The sequence below is a fragment of the Paroedura picta genome, chromosome 18, assembly GCF_049243985.1.
Source record: "Paroedura picta isolate Pp20150507F chromosome 18, Ppicta_v3.0, whole genome shotgun sequence".
Taxonomy (NCBI): Eukaryota; Metazoa; Chordata; class Lepidosauria; order Squamata; family Gekkonidae; genus Paroedura; species Paroedura picta.
In genome coordinates this window covers 11,111,054-11,135,889 of record NC_135386.1, presented here as the reverse complement: position 1 = coordinate 11,135,889, position 24,836 = coordinate 11,111,054, and the positions used below count along the sequence as shown (strand labels likewise).

General features: G+C 46.3%; 2 protein-coding genes across 12 annotated transcripts in view; one reads left to right on the top strand and one right to left on the bottom strand.

The window, feature by feature from the left end:
- TICRR (TOPBP1 interacting checkpoint and replication regulator) overlaps positions 1 to 19,325 on the top strand; it is a 32,224-nt gene extending 12,899 nt beyond the window's left edge. For all 3 annotated transcript variants that reach the window (XM_077318208.1, XM_077318206.1, XM_077318207.1), the window contains exons 11-22: positions 184 to 277; positions 403 to 482; positions 654 to 869; positions 1,175 to 1,271; positions 5,879 to 5,942; positions 7,385 to 7,519; positions 8,455 to 8,545; positions 10,639 to 10,700; positions 14,956 to 15,101; positions 15,286 to 17,446; positions 18,515 to 18,634; positions 18,908 to 19,325. In XM_077318208.1, the coding sequence (XP_077174323.1) occupies positions 184 to 277; positions 403 to 482; positions 654 to 869; positions 1,175 to 1,271; positions 5,879 to 5,942; positions 7,385 to 7,519; positions 8,455 to 8,545; positions 10,639 to 10,700; positions 14,956 to 15,101; positions 15,286 to 17,446; positions 18,515 to 18,634; positions 18,908 to 18,915 (3,274 nt within the window). In that variant the 3' untranslated portion in view covers positions 18,916 to 19,325. The remainder of the gene's footprint in view (positions 1 to 183; positions 278 to 402; positions 483 to 653; positions 870 to 1,174; positions 1,272 to 5,878; positions 5,943 to 7,384; positions 7,520 to 8,454; positions 8,546 to 10,638; positions 10,701 to 14,955; positions 15,102 to 15,285; positions 17,447 to 18,514; positions 18,635 to 18,907) is intronic.
- A 620-nt stretch (positions 19,326 to 19,945) lies between these two features.
- The window catches only part of KIF7 (kinesin family member 7), a 30,604-nt gene continuing 25,713 nt past the window's right edge, over positions 19,946 to 24,836 (bottom strand). For 8 of the 9 annotated variants that reach the window (XM_077318209.1, XM_077318216.1, XM_077318215.1 and 5 more), the window contains 3 exons: positions 23,184 to 23,382; positions 22,960 to 23,106; positions 19,946 to 21,743 (listed from right to left, as the gene is read on the bottom strand). In XM_077318209.1, the coding sequence (XP_077174324.1) occupies positions 21,388 to 21,743; positions 22,960 to 23,106; positions 23,184 to 23,382 (702 nt within the window). In that variant the 3' untranslated portion in view covers positions 19,946 to 21,387. The remainder of the gene's footprint in view (positions 21,744 to 22,959; positions 23,107 to 23,183; positions 23,383 to 24,836) is intronic. The other variant, XR_013227488.1, reaches the window with a different exon arrangement.

The window sequence follows — 24,836 nt, the reverse complement described above, 5'->3', positions numbered from 1 at the left end:
GGCTGCCTAAGGAGGTGGTGAGCTCCTCCTCACTGGCAGTCTTCATGCAAAGGTTGGACACACACTTTTCTTGGATGCTTTAGGATGCTTAGGGCTGATCCTGCGTTGAGCAGGGGGTTGGACTAGATGGCCCCTTCCAACTCTATGATTCTAATTCCCCCCCCTCCCTTTATTTTCTTACAGGTGCCAGCTTCAAGTGTATCTGCGCCTAGAAATGTCCCTGCAGCACTCCTTGGTACAGAAAAGCACAGATGAAACGGAACAGCTTGTTGAGGAGGTGAGCTAATAAGCCTGGTTTCGATGGGTTCCAGTAGAAATCAGAACTGTGATCCAGTGGCTTTGAACCGCTACTCTAGCCACTCACTGACCTGCAGCTGGTTTTCATCACTGCTTGTCTTGCAGATGACAGAGGTGCTACGAATCTTGTGCTTGACTGAAGACCCAGCATACCTCACCAGGTTTTTAGAAGACGTTGTAGAAATGTAAGTGTTGACTTGGTTCGTGCAGGTATGTATCCATCTGCCTTATGTTTGCATGAACCATTGATTCATCTCCTTGACTATTGTCCACTATGGCTGTCGGTAGCTTTCTAGGGGCTTTGGCAAAGTAGGGTACTTTGCTTTTACCAAGTTCCTGTTCTCCTTTTTCCTTAGATATATGGAATCAATACCGAAAATCCTTGGGAACTTGTACTACAGTCTGGGAACACAGGTTCCTCCCAAGCTGGCCTCTGTGCTGCCCGCAGACTTCTTTGGTGATGATTCCATCAGTCAGGAGAGCCAAGCCTCATCCCTTCCTGCTTTTGCACCTTCTGTAAGTGATGAGGCCAAGAGGCTGCAGGAGCTACGCACCAGATCAGCCAAGAAAAGGTGAGGAGGACTACTGACTGAATTTGAACCAGAATGTGTTTTACTTCTGAATGTCTCTGGATTTCCGATTTTCCAAGGCTTTGGCAACCAGGGCAGATGGGATGCAGTGATCTTTAAGATAAGATCTGAAACATTACAGTGGTACAGTACAGTATTTATTAATATCGTCTTAGACCAGTAATGTAAAAATGTACAAAACAAATATATATACACGGGCAATCAACACTTGTAAAAGAAATGTTATAAATGAAGACAAAATGTTAGATTGCCCGTTGCTGATGTATTTTACAACATTATCCTTTTAGAAAGAGGAGGTTATCCAGGCACCGAAGTGTGACTGAAGCATCGCTGAACGTGCGTCAAATAGAGATCCCTCAAGCACCCAAAGCTCATATTAGGAAGGTAAATTTTTCCTCTGGAGAGCCTTTTATTGGGGTAAAGGCCATACCTGAAATGTAGAGTCCACAGTATCCTTTTGCCTTTCTGCTTTGTGACTACCGTATTTGCCGGCGTATAAGACAGGTTTTTCCGCCTGAAAAACATGCCTCCAAGTGGGGGGGTCGTCTTATACACCGGGTGCACTTCAGTTGGGATAGACAGAGCTGCCCATAGTGGCCTTGGTGACCGCCAGGCGGAGGTGGCGGCGGCGGAGGCTCACCAACTCTGCTGCTGTCTTCTGAACTCCTCCCGACTCGGAACTTGCTGGGCCCAGCAAACTTGTGCCTGCGTGCACGCCCCACCTCGCCGCGGCAGCAACGGGCCCTCTCTCACACATAAGACTCTGAAGCGGGAGGGGGAGAGAGAGAGAAAGAGAAAGCTCCCAAAGGGCCGGGCAAGCGAGTTGCGAAGGAGTGAAGGAGGAGGAGGATGCTGGGGGGGGGGGGGGTGCCAGCCTCTGCTCCCCCTTCCTTTCACGGTTTCTGAAGCCGCCCCCATTCAGGAAGAGAGCAAAACTTGGCGCGCAGGGAACGCTAATCCTTTGCTCTGCCCTCCGCTCGCTTGCTCGCTCCCTATTTGTTTGCAGTCATGTAAATAAGCAGAGGACGCTGTTTCAGTTCAACGCACAGGGGAAGGGAGGTACGGTAATCACTTATCCGAGCATTCTTTCTTTTCTTTTTTAATGTCTCTCTCTCTCTCTCTCTCTCTCTCTCTCCCCCCCCCCACTTCTGATGCTCTTTTACGTTTTATTTGGTGTGTGGAAGGTGTGCGGAAGAGGGGGTAGTCTTATACGTCGAGTATATAACAAACTCTATATTTTGAGTGGAAATGTTGGGGGGTCGTCTTATACGCCCGGTCTCCTTATACGCCGGCAAATACGGTATATGCAATCTTTCTGTGGTCTTGATGCTATTCCTATTTTAATGCTATTTAATGCTTGATGCTATTTATATTTTAAAATAAAAAGAACAAGGGGAAATTCAAACTACAGCAACCACAGCGTGGTGTAGTGGTTAAGAGCAGCGGTTTCTAAATCTGGTGAGCTGTGTTTGATTCCCTGCTCCCAGGCATGCAGCCAGTTGGATGATGTTGTGCTAGTCACAGTCCTGATAGTGCTGTTCTACTTAAAAAAAGGGGGAAAGGTAGTTATTTATTTTTTATTCATAAACTAGTATACATATAACAACACCAGTAGGAGATCTACACAGTTTCTGTAAAAGGTTTCCAGATATCTAAAAGGTTCCTATGCAGTTGTCATCTGTATGCCATGCATTCAAACATTGCTAGAGTTCTGGAGATCCTCATTCCCTTAATTTGCCAGAGATTGTTTCTTCAGTGCTGTAATAGTGCTTTTAGTTATAGTAAGGGCATAGAGACCATCAGCCTCCAAGAGACCAGCAGGTACTTGAAAAAGTACCTTATATACTTGAGTATAAGCCAAGGCACCTAATTTTACCACAAAAACTGGGAAAACGTATTGACTCGAGTTATACGACAAGGGTGGGAAATGCAGCAGCTACTGGTAAATTTACATTAATTGAGGCATCAGTAGGTTAAAAAGTGCAAAAGCCTTAGCTCAATCAGCAACCAAGCTAAAACACAAGAGTTAAAATCTGTTAAAACTGGATTCCTCCTCATCAGCTGTATGTCTAAAAAGAGCTTCAGCTTTAGCTGGTGTGAAGTTATCAGCACAGACTGAGTTTGCAGTCATCCCCATCACTGCTGTCGTTCTCATACAAAGTGCTGTCTTCACTGTCATCCATAGCATCAGAAAGCAAGGGGGGAGTGTCACATGGACACCTTCCTCCTCCTCAGCAGGATTATCATGTGAACCTACCCTACTGACCTCCAGTGAAGGAGTTCAGGGTGGCCTAAGTGCTTAATCCATGCTCCATCATCACAGGCTCTCCCATCCAGCCTCCCCCCCCCCTTCCTCCACAAATAGAAAAGTCAAGAGGATGAATAGCTGCTGGTTTTTGTACCCGGCTTTTCACTAACCAAAGGAGTCTCAAAGCGGCTTACAATCGCCTTCCCTTCCTCTGTTGATGCCAGACCCCCTGAGAGAGCTATGCCAGAACTGCTCTGTGAGAACAGCTCTGGCAGGAGAACCAAACAGTGCCCCCCAGGCCAGCAAACCAGAGCAGAACAACAGTACCCAAAGTAGGCAACCTACTACATCAAGTACGACAGATACCAAACTGGGAGAATGGACAACTAACAACTACAGTGCCCCCCAGAACAAAACAGTGACCGATTATGCACTGGCCCAGCGCTGTGCCCCAGAAGACCCGCAACAAGGGAACACAGAATCTTCCGCGCTCCCTGGGATGCTGCGGGTGCCAGCGGGGGATGGGTCAGGCAAGCCCCGTGCATAAGTGGAAGAGCCAGGCCCTTTGGACCGGCCCTTGCCTTAACCTACGGTGTCCCTGGAGGAACACTGCGTGCCCCTGCCGGCTCTGCGGAGCCGACCAGGGTGTCCCTTCGCCCCCACCTTGGTGGGAGATCAGCATGTCGCTCCCCGCCACTGTTGCCCCATTCCCCTCACTCTCCCCCCCCCCCACTCACCTTTTCGCTATTGCTGCCTCCAGGCAGGGTGTCGAGCTTTCCAGCCCTGGTGTTGTGTGTGTGCGCCCGGCAGCCTGAATACTCCGGGGGATTCTTCCCCCATCAGTACACGGGAAGCGCCAGAGCATCCTGCCCCGGCACAATGCCCAGCAACAGCCCAGCGTGGCTGCTGCTGTGCAGAATGGATCACTGAAAGAAAGAACTGTAAAACTGAACTTTTAAAAGGAACACAACACCAAGAAGAAAAGCCAAACAATGCTGCCCCTCAGATAAAAGAAAGAAACAGTAGGAGAAAGAAACAGTAAATCCCAAAGCACTCCCAAAACCCACCACACCCACAGAAACCAAAAGAATAGTTTGGAAGAAGTGATTAAGAAGAGGAAGAAGAAAAGTGAAGGCAAGGGAGAAAAAAAATCAGAGTCCCTCAGTCAAACTGTTGATGTCCTACAAGATGCCAGAGCAAGCTCAGAGCAAAAATGTGTTGAAAAACTCAGCTTATACAGGAGTATATACAGTATATAAGCATCCTCAAAAATCAATGAATATTCTAATACAAAATACGTAATAAACTCTTCCCAGGAAATTCAAATGATTGGACTCATCCAAAGCATATGTTTATGGGATGCATCCTGTGAGTTATAATGCCAGCATAGAATCATAGAGTTGGAAGGGGCCATACAGGGCATCTAGTCCAACCCCCTGCTCAACGCAGGATCAGCCCTAAGCATCCTAAAACATCGAAGAAAAGTGTGTATCCAACCTTTGCCTGAAGACTGCCAGTGAGGGGGAGCTCACCACCTCCTTAGGCAGCCTTTTTTCATGAAACCCTGGTTGAGAGAGCCTGATTTATAGACAGGCATAGAATCATAGAATCATGGAGTTGGAAGGGGCTACACAGGCCATCTAGTCCAACCCCCTGCTCTACGCAGGAATAGCCCAAAGCATCCTAAAGCATCCAAGAAAAGTGTGTATCCAACCTTTGCCTGAAGACTGCCAGTGAGGGGGAGCTCACCACCTCCTTAGGCAGCCTATTCCACTGCCGAACTACTCTGACTGTGAAAAAGTTTTTCCTGATATCTAGCCTCTATCGTTGTACTTGTAGTTTAAACCCATTACTGCGCGTCCTCTCCTCTGCAGCCAACGGAAACAGCATCCTGCCCTCCTCCAAGTGACCTTTCAAATACTTAAAGAGGGCTATCATGTCCCCTCTCAACCTCCTTTTCTCCAGGCTGAACATTCCCAAGTCCCTCAACCTATCTTCATAGGGCTTGGTCCCTTGGCCCCAGATCATCCTCGTCACTCTCCTCTGTACCCTTTCAATTTTATCTACGTCCTTCTTGAAGCCTCCAGAATTGCACACAGACCACAGGTGTGGTCTGACCAGTGCCGTATATACAATGGGATATGGGATACAAACATATTGTAGACTTCTTTTTCTGCATCAATTCAATTAGGATTTCTAGGAGCAGAGATGACTCAGATTCCATGCCACAGAGCCATATTTAAATAGCAACAGGTGTATTTGTAAATAAATTTCTTCAGCAGAAGTTGACAAGTGACAAAAACATTATCATAGTCTATCAAATCGATTCAGTGTTTTTAAAAATCCCCATTTTTAGGTCTGGTTTGGCCCATAATGTTAATGTATCGTGTAAAAGTAGATCAAATTGATATCATCATGACATTATGTACCAGAAACTGCAGGATGAATGGGTGGGATCCAGTCTAGCATAAATAGACTTTAACGTATTAGAGGGGCACCAGACAAGAAGCTTCCAAGACAGAGAGTCCAACTGCAAGAAGCAATCCCAGTAATTAGTATAACTTAACATTTGTGCCTTCCTTAATGCTATCCCCAGTGCAGCATAATAAAAGTTACATTGAGTTTGATTTCAGCAGAGATGATTTTGAAATAAACAGATTTGGGTTCCAGGCATTAGTTTTCAGACTGACACCTAGCCATAGATGCAGTTTAGAATTTTTTTAATGCATTCTTATAATTACAGGATAGTTCTCATGCATCCCATGACATGAAACTATTTCCAGCGGCACAGAAAACACCAGTGCAAGGTATGCCTCTTTTTCTTTCCTTAGTCAAGGACTAGATCATAGTTTTATATGCACGTTTCTCTTCCCAGCTTCCTGATGACCATAGTAGTTATTAGAGAAGGCAAGAGTAGAGGAATGCCGATAGCTTCGAGTTCTGCTTGTGGGCTTTCTGGGGCATCTGGTTGGCCACTGCTGAACTGGAAGGCCCACTGTTCTGATTCAAGCAGAGTTCACAAAATGTAGAAATCAATCTGGATCTTTCAGGCCCTGGAAGGGGCCATGTTTGTGTAACTGGTCATATTTGTGGCTACATATTAAGAGGGTAAAAGAGCCTCTTGTGGTGCAGAGGGGCCCATGAGGCTGGGAATTCGATCCCAGCAGCCGGCTCAAGGTTGACTCAGCCTTCCATCCTTCCGAGGTCGGTAAAATGAGTACCCAGCTTGCTGGGGGGTAAACGGTAATGACTGGGGAAGGCACTGGCAAACCACCCCGTATTGAGTCTGCCATGAAAACGCTGGAGGGCGTCACCCCAAGGGTCAGACACGACCCGGTGCTTGCACAGGGGATACCTTTAACTTTTACCTATTAAGAGGGTACACTGACTTACCTACTTTCCCTTTGCCAACAGTACCTTATGTGAACTATGTACCCTCTGGCCCAGTCCTCTAGATCGGTGGTCCCCAACCACGGGGTGCAGCGCATGCGCTCCCCCCCCCCCCCCCGCAGTAAGAAACTTCCCAGGCTGCAAGCTTGCAGCCTGGCAAGCTTCTTACTGGGGGGGGGGGGGGGGAGGGAAGCGCACGCACGGCACTTTCTCTGTGCTTCTTTTCATAAAAGCTGACAAAACTTGTGAGACCTGTGGAGCATAAAATTGCATGAACTTTTGCTGAAACCCAAGGAATTCAAGGAAACTGATACCCACCTTTGTTTTTTATAGTGAAATGTTGCATGTTACATAACATGAGGCCAAACAAAGCATATCTTTTGATCATCCACATCTTTTTAAAGTAAATAATCAGTAGCTGAGTGCAAAATTCCTTGAAAAGCACTTTACAAAGGAAGAGTACACAAAAGCTTATAAAACTTTATTGGTCTTAAATCTGCCACTGGACTTAGACATGGTTTGGTGTCGTGGTTAGGAGTGTGGACTTCTAATCTGGCGAGCCGGGTTCAATTCTGCACTCCCCCACATGCAGCCAGCTGGGTGATCTTGAGCTCACCAGGATGCTGATAAAGCTGTATCAGGAATATCAGGGCTCCCTCAGCCTCACCTCCCTCCCAGGGTGTCTGTTGTGGGGAGAGGAAAGGGAAGGCGACTGTAAGCCACTTTGAGACTCCTTTGGGTAGAGAAAAGCGGCATATAAGAACCAACCGTTCTTCTTTTTTACCCTCAGAGTGTATGCTTTGTTTTATATTAGGGTTAAAATCTTCTTTTGCTTAGTATTTGGCTTCTCTTCTGGCAGAAGTGACAAAGGTGCGAAGGAACCTCTTCAATGAGGAAATGCACCCTCGCCGCAAAAGGATCCCTCGAAGTTGGTCCGTATCTGCTTTGGAGGAGCTTAAGTTCAAACACAGCCCATCTACTGAGGCCCCTAAAGGTGAGGTGAAAGTGCTTCATTTGGATGCTGTGCTCTGATTTTTCAGCCATATTGCATTCTATAGTTTCCTGCTCTGTTCTTTAAAGCAGAGGTAGTCAACCTGGGGTCCTCCAGATGTTCATGGACTACAATTCCCATGAGCCCCCTGCCAGCAAACGCTGGCAGGGGCTCATGGGAATTGTAGTCCATGAACATCTGGAGGACCGCAGGTTGACTACCCCTAATTTAAAATACGACATCCTTGTTTTCTACTGGGGAAACAAAGTTTTGCATGGACTGTGCTCCTGTGGGTGTGCACTATTTAGGGGGACTGCTTCCCCCTAAGAATGCCTCCATGTATATAGCAAAACTATATCAGAAAGAAGGGTGCAGGTATTTTGTGCTTATGCGGGTATAGCAGGCTAGTTTTGTATGTTCAGTGAAGTTCTGTCCCCACGTTCCAGAAGTAACCAAACATGTACTCTCTTCCCCCTGAGGCTTAAAGCGATACAATCCCTGAAAAGCTTTGCTATTAAGAGTCTGCAGACTTGTATAATCTGTTCAGTTATGAAGGGAAAACAGCCCATATACTTAACTTCCAGCATCAGTTGTTGCTTTATTCACTGGACGGCTTGTGTACTGCACTGTTCACAGCATTGTTCACAGATGGGCTGCACAGGCGTGGCTTCTGTGATTATCAGGGCGGCAAGGGCCAGGATGCTGCCATAGCAGAAGATGGAAATATTGCAGCTAGCAAAACAGAAATGTTATTTTCCACCTTGCTGAGCCTAGGCCAGGGGTAGTCAAACTGTGGCCCTCCAGATGTCCATGGACTGCCATTCCCATGAGCCCCTGCCAGCGTTCATCAGAGGGCCCCAGAGGGCCGCAGACTACCCCTGACTTAGGCCATCATGCAGGTTGGACACCTTGCAAAACTATTGCTTTGCATCTTTCAGATCATCACAAGCTACTGACCAAGCAGGTGGCTGAGACACCATTGCACAAGCAGATCTCCAGGCGTCTGCTGTACAGGCAGATCCAAGGCCGGTGAGTTTGACACCAAACGGGCTGACTTGCTCGTGCTGTTTTGGATAGAGAGAGGGAAGCTTTCAGTAACTTCCTGCACCAGATACTTACTTTCTGTTCTGTTGAGCATGCAGTTCAGAGCTTTCCACACAATCCTTTTCCTGACAACAAACCTGAAGACTTTTCTGGTTGCCTAGCCATTTGAGAGCCAGCATGATGTAGTGTTTAAGAGCAGCAGCCTGTATTCTGGAGAACTGGGTTTGATTCCCCGATCCTCCATAAGCAGCCAGTTGGGTGACCTTGGGCTAATCGCTTCTCTTAGGGCTGTTTGCACAGAGCAGTTTTGTTAGAACTCGGGTTGGCCACTATCTACCTAGGGTGTCTGTTGTGGGGGGAGGAAGGGAAAAGTATTTGTAAGCCAATTTGGTAGTGAAAGGTGGGATATAAAAACCCCAGCTCTTCTTCTCTTATGAGTTATGCAGAGTGTCTTTTGCTGTTGCCTGTGTCTTATTGTGTATGTCTAAGGTAGTGTTACTACCTTATGGCTCTGGCCATATTCCAGCAAAGTGGCCAGGGTTGATGCCCAGTAGGGCTTGTGTGGACAGGTGGTTCCCACTGTAAAAGAACTGCTGCTGAAGAGAACAGGGAAAGGTAAGCCTCCTTGACCTATACATTTCATTCCAAAGATGGAAATAAAGGACCTGTCCTCTCTAGCACCCCCCACCCTTTCTCTGAAGCCTCTGTGCTCTCACACATGAACACACAAAGCTGCTTGAACTGTCAGGAACTTCTTCTGGATGTTTAGATGGGATTTCTTTTGAATTAATTTCATCGTTCTGGTCTGTCCCTCTGGGGCAAGAGAGAACAATTCTGCTCCATCCTCCATATGACAGACACCCTTTTAAATACTTGAAGATGGTTATCAGATCCCCTCTCAGTAATCTCCTCTCTAGGCTAAACAGACCAAGCTCCCCCAACCTTTCTTCATACACCTTGGTCTCCAAACCCCTCACCATCTTTGATCCTTCTTCAGGGTCCAGCTTTCGCATCCATGGGTTGTTATGGGGAAGACAATAGTGTTGACTAGCTGGCACTTTGTATTAAGGCTGATATCCTTACTCTTCTATATTTGATTCATGCCTAACATTGCGTTCCAGCCCAGTGCTTTCGTCATCTGATTTCATGGCTGCATCCACCACTTTGAGTGGTCATAGAGCCAAGAAAGATGAAATCATCAAAACATTCAATGTTCTCATTGTCAGTCGTGACTTTGGTGCTACTGCCAGTAGTTCTCATAATCTTCGTCTTCTTGATATTTAGGTCTTATCCCATATTTTCACATTTAGCCTCCTGAATTCATCTCTCATGCCATCTCTCTGTTCATCCAAATAGGCTTCTTAGAGCTCCTGCAGTGTTTTCGTCTTTCTGGGATAGTCATTGATTGAGCATGCAATAGCTCTTGTTTGAGTAGCGCCCACCCTTCACATGCTCCCTTCCCTTCCAGCATGAAAAGACAGGGGAATAAACCTAGTACTTTTCAGATTTAGTCAAATCCAAACCGTGATTTCTGACTTAGGTGTTCTAGATTCGGCCTGGCTGTAACCTGGTGGGATGAATTGCCAGTTGAAATCCAGTCCCTGACAGCTGTCAAAGACGTCACTCTTCCACCAGGCCTGTGTCTGAGACCATGGCAGTTAGAAATCGTATATACCTCCCTCTTCTCATTGGCTCCCTTCCATAGTCAATTTGGCATGAGACAGAGGGCAGCAGGAGGTTTGGATTAGTTGAACTGTGTTTTAAACTGTTTTAGTGATGTGTTTATTCCTTACTACTGTAAATCACCCTGAAACTTCTTGAGGAGTGGTATAAAAATCAAATTATAGATAAATACGAAAAGTAGTCTTTTTTGGATGATGCATATATCCATAAGCATCAACCAGTGATACGTCTTTTAATCAGTTCTTAAAGAAATTAGGAACCCTGCTGCTGTTTTGTTGAATGTTCCTTTTCTTGTATTTTGTTCTTTGTGGCTTGGTCGCTGCTCCCTTGGGAAATTTATTATTGGGTGCCGTATATAATTATAGTCAATAAATCAAATACTATTTTTATCACAGGTGTTCAGATCCTGGGTTTGAAGTTGCAGTTGTAGAAGAGTCTCCTGAAAAAGTTCTGACCTGTAGGTATTGGTGTAAAGTGATTTTTCCCCCCTGACCTGTACTGGATGTTGACAAACTGCTGATCAGCAGTAATTCAAGACGTCCTAATTCTCAAAACAGAATACTAAAATATAGAAGCAGTAATTCCAAATCACGGTTTGACACCGACTGTAGGGTTGCAAAGCATGCGTTTAGGGTACAATATGCCAACTACAGAAGTAACCCATACAAGCAATGTTAGAGTTGAAAGCAAAAAAGCAACAGTATAAATCATTCTTCGTAAAAAGAAGGATATGTTTGCTTGGGATAAGCTTAGGCAAGCAACTCTTAAGGATGACTCGGCTTTGGAAGTTGGTTTTTGGTTGTACAAAAATACTTTACTCCTATTCAACCATCCCTCCAATAATATGGGAGAAACATTTTAATCTCCTTTATGCATCTATAAACATTGAAGATTTGGTTTTGGACAGTGAGGACAACATAACCAACTTGCCAATTTGGTCACCTGTCAATTCCTCTGAGGTAAAAAAATCTAATTAGGACTCACATTTAGTCTCATCAGATTTAATTAAGAACAATACTGATTGGTGGGTTCCAGTACTGACAAAGTTATTCACTAACATCTGCAGGTCCCCCCAAGGCTGAGAGATCGAACCTGTTGAGGGAGTGTCAAAGTTATTGTTGAAGTGCTGTTCTAGTTGACGTGTTGTTGTTATTAGTATAACAGTATAGTCATATTGATTTTGATAGTGTTCTATGTAAATGTTCCAAATTTTTTAATGTAAACCACCCAGAGCGTAGGGAAGGGCGGTATAAAAATCTAAATAAATAAATCGTGGATAAAACTGGTACGATTCCAAAAGGCGAGGAAACAGGTATTGTTGCCCCTATATACAAAAAGGGCAACAAGGATGACCCATCCAATTATAGACCCATAAGCTTATTAAGCACACTAAGTAAATTATATGCAAAACATCTGCAGTGGAAATTAAGGGACTGGTTAGATCAAAATAATAATTACCCAGCTGAAGAACAAGGAGGGTTCAGAGAAGGAAGATCCACCATTGTTGTTGTTGTTAGGTGCAAAGTCATGTCTGACCCATCGCAACCCCATGGACAATGATCCTCCAGGCCTTCCTGTCCTCTACCATTCCCCGGAGTCCATTTAAGTTTGCACTGACTGCTTCAGTGACTCCATATCGTTTTGCCTTTTGAACCTGTCCATTGGGTTTTCATGGCAAAGATACTGGAGTGGTTTGCCATTTCCTTCTCCAGTGGATCACTTTTTGTCAAAGTTCTCAGCTATGACCTGTCCGTCTTGGGTAGCCCTACACGGCATAGCTCATAGCTTCACTGAGCTACGCAAGCCCCCTTGCCATGGCAAGGCAGCGATCCTTGAAGGGGGAAGATCCACCATAGATCAATGCTTAATAGATCAATGTTGGCTTTCTCTCATTTCTCCCACAATTTTGTTCTTGACACTGAATTGAATGCCGATTTAAAATCTACAAAAGCAGCATACAAGGATGTGGTGGAACTGGAGGAGTATTTTGCTATTAGATGGTCCAAAATTAAGCAAGATCCACCATAGATCAATGCTTAATTTTGGACCATCTAATAGCAAAATACTCCTCCAGTTCCACCACATCCTTGTATGCTGCTTTTGTAGATTTTAAATCGGCATTCGATTCAGTGTCAAGAACAAAATTGTGGGAGAAATGAGAGAAAGCCAACATAGACAAGCAACTTATCTTTTTGATTCGGGCCTTCGGGCACAAACAAATATCAATAAGGGTTATATGTATCCCTCAGGGACATTTAACAGATCCCATAAGAATGGTGAACGGAGTCAAACAGGGCTGCATATTAGCTCCACAACTATTTAACATTTATATTAATGACGTTACCCATTTAGGGAGTTTGGATTTCCATACGCCAGGAATTACTGTATGCCATCTTTACTGACTTAAGGGCTACTTCAAGACAAGGCAAATTAAAGGAACTCCTTTCAGATAAAAATAAGAATTTATCCTATATTATTGCCAAATATGCAAAATTAGCAATTAAATGTAGAAGTGCCTGGCTAAATATGTATAAGGGTTAGGATGGATCTATTGAACACAGGAAATATTTTGGAACTTTTAATCAATTTTATATAGTGTTTTACTGTTTTGTATTTTGTACTGGCTGTTGACCGAAATAAATGTACCCGTATTTGCCGGCGTATAAGACGACTGGGCGTATAAGACGACCCCCCAACATTTCCACTCAAAATACAGTACTATGGGCCACTATGGGCAGCTATATCTATCCCATCTTGAAGTGCACCCAGCGTATAGGATGACCCCCCTACTTAGAGGCATGTTTTTCAGGGGGGAAAAGTGGTCTTATACGCCAGCAAATACTGTGTCTGTCTGTCTGCTGTTCAGCAGAGAGAAGCCCCTCTGTGGATAGACTTGGACTGGTCCTGGGAAGAGAAGCCCCTCAGCAAACTGGCCCTCCCACCCAAAAAACTGCTGATTCCAGTGAGAGGGTTTTCTCCCTGGGATTGGACTGAGCTGTGCGGGGAGGGCTGGCTCATATTGCTCCCAAGCAAAGCCATGGATCTTTCCACGGATCAGCTGTTTGTTGGGCTGTGCGGGAGGGGTGTGGGAGATTCAAACCAGCCCTGCCTGCATAGCCCAAGCCGATTTCAGAAAGAGAATCCCCTCGCTGGAATCAGCTGTCAACCAGAGCAGGGAGGGCTGGTTCACTGATTCCATGGAGTGGCTTGTTTCCCCAGGATCAGCTTGGACTATGCAGGGAAGGCTAATTCAAAGCAGCCCTCCCTGTACAGCCCAAGCCGATCCCAGGGAGAGAAGCCACTCTGCCAGGTCAGCTGTTCATCTGCCTGTGTGGGATAACTTGGGCTGTGTGTTCAAATCCGTCCCCCCCCCCAGCCCAAATGATCCATGAAGAGGCTTCTTTCTGCAGAGCATGTGCAGTGGGAGTTCAGCCTCCCCCCCCCCCCCACACACATAGCCCAACCTGATCCTGGGGAGAGAAGGCACTCTGCAGGATCAGCTGTTTGTTAGCCTGTGTGGGGAAGGCCAGTTTGAACTGTCCTTCCCTGCACAGACAAACAAACAGCCGATCCCAAAGAGTGGCCTCTTACCCTGGGATCGACTTGGGCGGTGCATTGTGGCGGGGGGGGGGGAGTGTTGAAACATACACACACACCCCAACAGACATCTGATCTGTGGTCAGAAGTTTGGGGGAGTGAAGAATGATGTCCCCATTGAGGAGAAAGGCAGAATATAAATTTAATGAATTAATGTGCTGTATTTCTTCCAATAGGAGCCTCTTGTGGCGCAGAGTGGTAAGGCAGCAGACATGCAGTCTGAAAGCTCTGCCCATGAGGCTGGGAGTTCAATCCCTGCAGCCGGCTCAAGGTCGACTCAGCCTTCCATCCTTCCGAGGTCGGTAAAATGAGTACCCAGCTTGCTGGGGGGTAAATGGTAATGACTGGGGAAGGCACTGGCAAACCACCCTGTATTGAGGCTGCCATGGAAACGCTAGAGGGCGTCACCCTGACTCGGTGCTTGCACAGGGGTTACCTTTATTTCTTCCAAATGCAGGCATTTGAGACTCGGAAAAGCCTTGGGCATCCTATGAGTCTGCACATTAAATGCTCACTATTTGGTGTCCAATTAATTTTTTTAACCCAAATCATAATCCGCTTGTAGAAATTTGAAGCTAATTCAGCCTACTTTTTTTCAAAAGGCCTGGAAGTCCACCATACTAATATTCTTACATAGGGTGAACTATATCTCCAAAAGAGATCTCGTGCTGTGAGCTGCAGATCAGCTGAGTAAATGGGGGATGGAATCCAAGATCTGAGTACTGTGGGAAAGGGCCCTTACTTTGGGCTGGTTCTTCACCAGAAACTGTACCCACTCTCCTCTACTTGCCAATGGCACGTTAGAGACTCAAGTTACCAAATGTTCATCTACAACAGGGATTGCCAAACTGTGGTTATCCAGATGTCCATGGATTATAATACCCATGAGCCCTTGCCAGCATGCACAGGAGCTCTTGAGAATTTATAGTCCATGGACATTTTGAGAGCCACAGTTTGGCCACCCCTGGTCTATAGAATCTATAGTTAATGCTGTACTCTTACTTGCTAAATAAAAAAAATAGTTCATTCTGGTATATTGGTCCAACTGCCTTAACTATCTTCTGCCCTAGGGTAGAAAATTTGAATGATTTCCAGATCTTGTTTTGTTTTTGTAGGCTGGGATTTACCTTCCCCTAAAAAAAACATCCAATCCCCTAAGAGCCTTTCCTTTGGAGTACTTCACGATGCACCTGATTCTGGAGGGAAGCTGTCACAGAGAAAGAGAAAAGCTCTAGCCTCAGATGATCTTGTTGCTTACCAGGTAAACTGCCTTCATGGGGCTTCTACCCATATTTAGTGGCCGGTGTGCATTGCAGGATATAGCTAAAATCTACAGAATTTAGTTCAATAGAGCCATTTCATATCCAAGATTGGCACTGAGTAGATGACACAGAATGTATTCTCCTATTCCAAAGTAGTGAACCATTCTCATTTCCCTCCCACAGACACCTAGAAAAACTCCTCATCGGTCTTCTCAGAAGTTCCTAAGCCCCCCCAGCAACGTCCTGAGAAGATCTCCTCGGATTCAACAGAAATCCCAGCAGGCCCTTCTGCAGAGCCCAACCCCAAAACAGACTATAGCCAAAAAATTGGGCTGTCTCTTCTCCCCTCCTGAGCAGAACCAACCTTCATCCATTGAGAAAAAAGGAGAAAATCTGGCTCAGTCCACTCTGTCAAAGGAACATTTTTCTCTTCCTTGCAAAGCTTGGCAGCTACACACCCCAGGAAAGCAAGAAATGGTGGAAGTCTTTGGTTCCCCCACATACAGTTCCCATTCAGCTTCTTATTTTGGAGCAACAACTCCATTTCCTCTGTATCCCAAGGGACTCTATGTGTCTCAGTCCTTGAGAACTGCCTGGAAACCCACTTCTCAGGCTTCTGCTCAGAGACAGACTCCTGAGGCAGAAAGACCAAGCGATGCACCGTCTCTGACACAGTTGAAATCAGACTCTGATCCATCCAGAAAAATTGAGGGTGGGCCATCGGATCAGTCTTTGATCCCCAAGAAGGCTGGGATTGCTGAGGCCTTATCTCTACAGATGTCACTATCCAAGTTTACCTCTTTGCCTTGCACACAGCTAGGGATGGGTGACATGCTTTCCCCTTGTAGAACTCTGGGGCAGGTTGGAGAGATTTGCACACCCCAAAAATCACCTTTGCAACTTCAGTGTGGCTCAGGCCTCACCCCAGCAGAATCTGTCCAGTCTCCTTCCCATGTGTCAGAAGAAGTCTGGTGTGCACATGAAAGTAAGGAGGAACCACCTCAGTGGAATGTAAACATCGGTCTTTTTGGTGAAACTCACTCCTTCTGCAAAACTGGGATTGATGAGAGTAGGTCTTTGGTGCCAAGATACGAACAGGCTTCAGGAACTGTGGGCCCAAGAACGAGAGGTTTAGAGCGTCCCCTTTCTCCTGAACTCTTGGCTAGAGAGAGCATGTGTATCCTGGATGCCATGGTAGCATGTGAGTACACAGATCCTTCTGCTTCAACTAACATGGGGAGCCACAAATTACTGCCACCTAGTTCTCCAGGGCAAGAAGGCCCAAGGGCTTTAGAAGAAGTTTTGCCAGTAGCAAAACTTTCAGATTTGCAACAGCCATTTTTTCAAACCCCTCCCAGATGCACCATGAAATCCTCAGACCCAAAGTTCGGCTTGCGCACCTACACATTGCGCTGTACCCCAGACAGGAGACAGCGGAAAGCTGCCGCACGGCTGGGCAATGTTGAAACGATATCCAACTTGATTACTCTCCAGAGTGCTCATGCATTGCCTCCCACAAGTCCACCTACCTACAAGGTTCAGCTTGAGATGCAAGCATCTGGCCTGCCCAAGCTCCGCATCAAAAGAGTTGGCTCTGGGGTACCCATCGCATTTCAGTCCCAGGCAGAGACTAAAAAACCCGAAGAAGAGGAAAACACACTTGACACAGGGGATCTTTGTCTGAAGTGGTGTGGTAGACATTCAGGAAAGCTAGAACCCATCTGCATCTCACCGTCCTGTTTTCGGTCTACTCAAAGTACTCCAGGTAAGTTGGGTGGAGGGCAGACCTACATTTGCCAGTCCTACACCCCATCTTGCTGCATCTCAAGCTCCACTTCCCCACCTGATGGCATTGCCAGCTTTTCATGGACACCTTCTCCAAAGCAAAAAGTCAAAGTTACCCCTGAAGCAATCAAAGACTGGCCACGGAGGAAGAGGGCCATGGTCAGGCTCAACAGGAGCGAGAGACAGGCAGAGCCTCCCGTGGAAATACAAGCTGCGGATGAATGTGGAATGAGAACTACAGAGCTCTCTAGTGGCAGCAAGGCCCTGGGAGTGGGAGAGTTTGAACTGGAGGGAGTTTATAGGCTCCAAGACCAGTCACCGTGCAGTGACCCAGACACATACAGGGATACGTGTGTTCACAAAGGGGCTTTTGGATTAAAGTCCAGGAAGAGGGTCTTTGAACACCTGTCTCCAGGGGAGGAGGAAGCAAAAAGGGCCTGTCCAATGCAAGAGGGCCCACCTGTGGCCGTTCATTCAATGGAACTGTTCAGCAGAGGCCAAGAAAGAGCACCGTCAATCAGGGCAAATCCGGAAAAAGAGGCGGCCTTCCATTTTTCAGGTGATTGTGGTCGATGTTTTGAAATTCGAAACTGGGTTGTAATCATGGAACTGCTTTGGAAGTCACAGTGGTTGACATTAGAGGGCCACAAGGGCCTCCTCCAGGGCCTCCTTCACCCCCCCCCCCCGTGAGCATGCAGCCTGCAGGAGTGCTAATTTTATTAAACGAAGCCTGGAGAACCATTGTAGGAAAAAGTCCTCCAGTCTCATGAAGCAGCAGAAAGGGCTCATCATGCCACTCTGTTTGTTTTCCCTTTGGGATATAAGAATCAACAAGCACTATTAAAGTTTCAGTTTGCCCCACAGGCAAGAATTAAAGAAGATGGGGAGGAGGACACAAACTGATATGAGCCTGAAGTTTGTGAGGGTCTCCTTGGCAGAGAGGGAGCAGGCTCTTAGGACTCCACGGGGAGGATGTGGCCAGGCACTAGTAAGATGGGTTGAGAGTGTCTGGCGTGGTGTGGCCCCTGATAGAAGGCCAGCTGTCTTGAAGTGGCAGCTAGAGGGGTGGGATTGGATCAGATGGTCTTTGGTCTCTGGTTCTGAATTCAGGGAACCTCCTTGCCCGTGGGAGGCCAATTATCATCTGCCCTTTAACTGGCTAGCACTGGTTGACCATTTAGAACAGGGGTAGTCAAACTGCGGCCCTCCAGATGCCCATGGACTACAGTTCCATGGACTGTAGTCCATGGACATCTGCAGGGCCGTAGTTTGATTACCCCTGATTTAGAACCTAGAACAGACTTGAACTGGGAGATCCATGCTCCCTGCTGACAGGGATAAGCCACGTGTTTGCATATTCCTCCCTTTGGGAAAATTAGGTTTCTTCTTTGTTTCCCAGACCCATGCAGCCAAAGCAGTCTCACAAATCGACAAGAAAACCCTTGGTGCCACTTTAAAAAATCATTCTCCACTTGGATCATGTAATATTTTAATTAATCTCAAAGTCTGATGCCTTCCCACATTTCTAGAAGATCCAGGTCCTTTTGGCTTCATTAACATCTTTATCAATCGGAATTGATTAAGCTGTTTCTCATTTGATAACACCTTCCTCCGTCTCCTTCCTCAGGCTTAACTCCACCTGGTTCTTCTGTGAAGAGCTCCATCTCTGCCAGCAGTCTCCGGGCACTGACGCAGTCTCCCCTGCTTTATCAAGGGCGGGCCACATCCCAGACAAAGCACCCACCAGGTTAAAAAAAAAAGAAAAGAAAGAAACCGGCAATTTTGAGTTAAAACTGCTGAGAGCAAGCAGGGTGGGCAGGGGTTGGAAATGACAGGTTTCCTGTATATACTTTGAGAGGGGCAGGGAAAAGATTTTGTTGTAACAGTTTCACTTCTCAGCAAATGACCACTTCCATATTTCACAGGCTTCCTGTTTACAGGATGGCTAGGAATTGGGCTTCTAGAGCAGCAGTTGACCCTCCCTGCCTGTCCGTTTCACTCATTCCTCTCCCCTACACAGAAAGATGACTTTGAGTTGGGATCCAAAAGCAAAGACCCATCTCCGTTTAAAGGCGCACCTTCTAAGCGGCGTTCTCTCGGCAGGATCTACTCGTAGAAATGGCTGCTGAACTGAAATTTGGTCCAAGACTTCAAGAATGCCAGTCGGTGAAAGTTGGTTTTGGACTAGGCTGTTTTCACAATCAAAACTTAAAAGGTTCTCACTGATCCTAGCAGACATCTGGTGCTTGAGAAGCTGCATCTCACCACTTGAATGTATCTAGGATAAGCTCTCAGTTGGGGGGGGGGGACTGTATAAGCAAGGCAACATGCCACCTTTTGGACTCTGCTGCTATGAGCAGTTGAAAGGAAGTAAAACAGTGGGGTGGTGAGCTGGACTGTTTTTAAATAATTATTTTGTAAAATAAATTTGGCAAAAAGCTTGTTGTCATGGTTTTGATATTCTGAACATCCTGAATGCTAGACAACCCAGAACTGCACAGCTGCTTGTGCATGAATTAAATGTGTGCAGCAAAATTAGTCAGCCCAACTGCAGTGTCTGCTGGGCTGGTTTAGACGCCTAGGCCTACCATTATCTGCATTCTGCAACTGTATTCATTCTGCAACTGTATTCATCTTGGATTCTGTCACACTGAAGAAGAGTTGGTTCTTATATGCCACTTTTCTCTACCAGGAGTCTCAAAGCAGCTTAAAATCACCTTCCCTTTCCTTTTCCCACAGCAGACACCTTGTGAGGTAAGTGAGGCTGAGGGAACCCTGATATCACTGCTCGGCCAGAACAGCTTTATCATGGCTGTGATGAGCCCAAGATCACCCAGCTGGCTGCATGTGGAGGTACGGGGAATCAAACCCAGCTTTCCAGATTAGCGACTTCCACCCTTAACCAGTACATCAAGCTGGATCTCCTCACCAAGATGGTGTGATCAGATTGCTTTCCGAAGTAGAATGGGCTACAGGTGCACAAGAGGACACCTGCTACCCAGGCAGGGGTTCAGTGTGGTTTCATTCAGGTTGCCATAACTGACCACCACTCAGTGGCTTACAAAAATGTTGTTTATTAAAAAGTTACAGTATAAAAAGATAATAATACTTGTCTCATCAATTTAGACAGCAAAACTGTGACTGCTTCCCACCTACCTAAATAAAGGTGGTGCCAGAGGTCTGTCCTGTGGGGAGTTCTCACAACTGGATGATAAGGTTCCCCTTTATAAAAGGCATGAGGCTGTTTCATTTCTACTTCCTCTATACCAGTGGTTCTCAACCTTCCTGATGCCGTAACCCTTTAATACAATTCCTCATGTTGTGGTCTCCCCCAACCATAAAATTATGCACGTGTTCTTTCACAGAAATTAAACCAAATTATGGCTTTAAGATCCCTTGTTCAGGATTGTATACAAATTGGGTTTTTTTTCAGTTCTGCCTCTTGCCCCACCATGCCGATCTCGCTCTTTTCCGCTGCTCCAGATGGACAAATGCTCTATCTCGGTCTACTCCACAAAGTTGCTGTGTGGATGAAATGGAAGAGGAGCAACTTCGGCCACTCTGGGACACCCTTGGAGAGAAGGACGGGGCCAATGATTTGGAAGAACAAAAATTGAGTCCAGTGGCACCTTTAAGACCTGCAGGAGGAGCAACAACCATGGCAGCGCCCCTGGCCAAGCTGCTTGCCCTGCCATGCCCCCTGTGAAAGGGCCGTTTGACCCCCAAAGGTGTCCCGACCCCCAGGTTGAGAACCACTGCTCTATACCTAAGGAGCACCAGAATGAGATGCCTTTTATATGACTGGAGGAAGAAGTTCCACTCCAAATATCAGCATCAAGCTGTGCTTCTGGCAGGGGCTTATGGAAAGTGTAGTCCATGGGCAGCTGGAGAACCACAGCTTGGCCATCCCTGCCCAAAGTTCCAAGCCAAAGCATTTAGATAGATCCACTGTGTATCTGAAAAAGAACTTGGTTGTCTGGAAATATATTCAGGATAACCCTGAATATAAGAAACCAACATTTGAAGGCTCCCAGGTTTTTTAAATTACCTTTTCTGTATGTATCTTCCACAGGCTTGCCATGTTGGTTTGGTTTTCAGTCTGTCCTCTGAAATTAGTTGTGTTGGTCTTGCAACATTGCGCTTTCTCCTCGGGTTGGTTTGGGTTGACTTTGTGGTACATTCGTGGGTTTTACATCTGCTTGGATTCTCCTATTTTACATGTGTTGTACTTGTCAGCCTTCCTGTTTGTTTCCTGGCAGCACCGTGTTCTTGGTCCAATAGAAATATAGAGGTTATTTAATAGACAGGTACCAAAAGCTCCACTACAATTTTGGTGCCGTTTGCTCAAGAAATAGCACCTCCAGAAAAATTCCTTATAGGGAAGCCTAATATCAGGATCCTGGAAAACCCATATCAGAATACCAGCCAGGAATACTTTTATATTTTAGATTTGAAAAATACTGGATTTGTGTCAAGGTGCACATCCCCTGAAGGTACTGCCTAGACTGGATTTTTCCTGACATCTATTATTGCTGGGCAAGACAGTCCAGGAAAAACATTCGAGGGTGTTCTGTACAATTCTTTGTGGGATTTCAGAACAGGAGCCAAGCCTAGGGATGGGGATATTTTCCTTGCCTGACCAGCTTGGAGCAAGAACTCAACGTCCTTCTGGGGAAGGTCTTCTGGTATTAGTATGTTGGCAGAAGACTGTGAAGTGCGCCTCCAGGCGGATGGTAAAGATGCATGCACCATGTCCCTGGGCTTCTCCACTGGCTGTTCCAGCATGCCATTTGTGCTGAAGTTGTCTTGTATCCTATGTGAAGAAGGTCTATCCCTGGAGACATTCTTTTCCATTCCTATAACAGAAGTATTCGTGGTGTAAACCAGGGGTAGTCAAACTGCGGCCCTCCAGATGTCCATGGCAAGGGTTCATGGGAATTGTAGTCCATGGACATCTGGAGGGCCGCAGTTTGATACCCTGACCTCTTACAAATAGAACTGCAGTGGATTTACAGAGCTGCAACCTCTGAGTATGGAGAACAGGAAATCATTCAACATTCAAGCGTTACTTATAAATACCTTAGTTTTCACCTAATTTTAACTGCAAGTCTATTTCTAGCCTCCACTGCAGCAGTTTATATAGCTATAGGTAAAGGTATCCCCTGTGCAAGCACCGAGTCATGTCTGACCCTTGGGGTGACGCCCTCCAGCGTTTTCATGGCAGACTCAATACGGGGTGGTTTGCCAGTGCTTTCCCCAGTCATTACCGTTTACCCCCCAGCAGCAAGCTGGGTACTCATTTTACTGACCTCGGAAGGATGGAAGGCTGAGTCAACCTTGAGCCGGCTGCTGAGATTGAACTCCCAGCCTCATGGGCAAAGCTTTCAGACGGCTGCCTTACCACTCTGCACTACAAGAGGCTCTATATATAACTATGAAGAAGCTAAATTGACATTCTGGATTGAGACTTGAAGCAGTCAGCTAATCCCAATGTAAGATTAACGAAGACCAGCAAAGATAAGAACCATATGAGTGAAACCTATCTCTCTACTTGGGCTGTACTGCTGAAGATGGGGCATTGTGTGATCAAAGGTTTCCCCACTTTAAAATGTCATTTGAATTAACATGCCAGGGAACAAACAAGACCTGAATTCTTGTTCTCACCCAGCTTGTTTTCTAGATGCAGGGACTGGGGGAGGGGGACAAGGAGCAACAGAATTAAGATCCAGTCCAACCCCAGAACCCGAGGTATGTAGTTGTAGTGTTTTGACTTGGAAAGCCCTTCCCATGTCACACATGAGAAAGAGCCAAAGCTGGTCTAAAGAGCAGCATAGAAGGATGCCAGCTGCTCTACCTTTTGTTCTGAACGGTTACTGCTGCTATTTAAAAAAAGCTGTGTAATAAAACGCTTCTTCCAACACCCAGCCCAATACAGCAGTCCAGCTGTAGGGCTGACACCATCTGATCAAACTACCTGCTTTGCCTGCCTAATATGGAAAATGCCCTATTATTGGCTAGTAGTGCAAAACAGCGGCATTACGGTTTGCAGGAACAAAGACTTTGCTGCTTTACCTCTGCCTTGGCCTCCCAGGTGACTTGTGCTCAGCTTCTGGTGGAGTTCTTGGTTTACCCACATGCTGTGGGCCAATTCCTTTTCCAGGGCATGGATCATGCCTTGGAACTGGAGCCTACTAGTTGTCTGCCTTTCTTCCACGTGCTCTGTAAGAAATACAAAGGCAAAAAGACGTCAGAAAGCCGAACTATGAAGCAGGAGCCACAGACAGTCCTCTGTTTACCCTGGATATGCTGCAGCAAAAGCTGGATGTTCTGCTCATGCTCCTTCTGCTGCAGGGTCAGCTGGCGGTCCATCTCCAAGCGCTGACGCTCCAAGGCTACTTCCAGCCAAAGCACCAGCTGCTGCTGCTCCTCCAGTTGCATCTCTAGCTCCGAAAAGGCAATGTGTTGCTTGTGCTGATCCTCTCGGAGGGTCACCACCTGGCCGGAACCAAGAATGCAAAAAAGAAAAAAGAAAACCCAGATCAATTACTGATTTCTCCCAACAAGGATCATAACTCTAACCAGTGCCTACAAATTCAGCAGAGAAGCGACAGCCATGAAAAATACTATTCATTCATTCATTCATTCATTCATTCATTCATTCATTCATTCATTCATTCATTCATTCATTCATTCATTCATTCATTCATTCATTCATTCATTCATTCATTTGGATTTTTAAACCGCCCATTCTTTACAGTTCTGGGTGGTTTACATGGAACATTGTATAATTTTATATGGAACATTATTATAATCTATTACAAGTTTCAATACAAAATCACAACAACCAAGTAACAATTTATGACACAACATAAATAACAACAACACTGGGGAGATCAAATTTGTTTAGTCATGGAAGGGCGTCTGAGAGGGGATCCAGCAGATGTTCTGAGTCGGTCGGCCTCAAGCGAATGCCTGGTGGAGGAGCTCCCTCTTGCAGGCCCTGCGGAACTGTGGAAGTTCGAGCAGAGCTCTGATCTCTTCAGGGAGCTTGTTCCACCAGGTGGGGGCCAGAACTGAGAAGGATCTGGCCCTTTTTGAGGTCTGACACGCTTCTTTGGGGCCAGGGATCCGCAGCCAGTTGGCGGTGTCGGAGCGCGAGGCTCTTTTGGGGGTATAGGCAAGGAGGTGGTCTATCAAGTACACCAGGCCCAAACCGCGTATGGCAGGGGTAGTCAAACTGCGGCCCTCCAGATGTCCATGGACTACAATTCCCAGGAGCCCCTGCCAGCATTCGCTGGCAGGGGCTTCTGGGAACTGTAGTCCATGGACATCTGGAGGGCCGCAGTTTGACTACCCCTGGCGTATGGCCTTAAAGGTGGTTACCAAAACCTTAAGCTTAATCCGGACAGCCGAGCTGTTGGAGTATCGGCCGGATGCGGGATCTCCATGAAGTTTTGGTGAGGATCCTGTCCACCAGGCAAAGCTGATCTTGCAAGGTGGATAACTAGTGTCTAAGCTGCCCTAGATAGATGGGGTAGCCGCCACATCAGCCACCAGAGAACCAGATGACTAGGGGCTGTGCATTCAATCTAGCCAAGTTGAAGATTTTTTCCAGCCAAATATAGATAAAGCTTGGGGGGGGGGAGTTGTATCTCAGTTTTTACTAACTGAAGGAGTCTTGATGTGGCTTACAATCACCTATCCTTCCTCTCCCCATAACAGCCACCCTGTGAGGTAGGTCAGGCTGAAAGAGCTCTGAGAGAACTAGCCCAGGTGGCTGTATGTGAAGAAGTAGGGAAGCAAACCTGGTTTTCCACATTAGAGGCTGCCATGCTTAATCGTTACACCATCCTGGTTCTAGCTGGTATTTTTTCAGGACTACGAGACAGTCACAGGAAAGTGCATTTAGAGGCTGTCAGTCTCTTTAAATGCCTTCAGTATGAACTCTC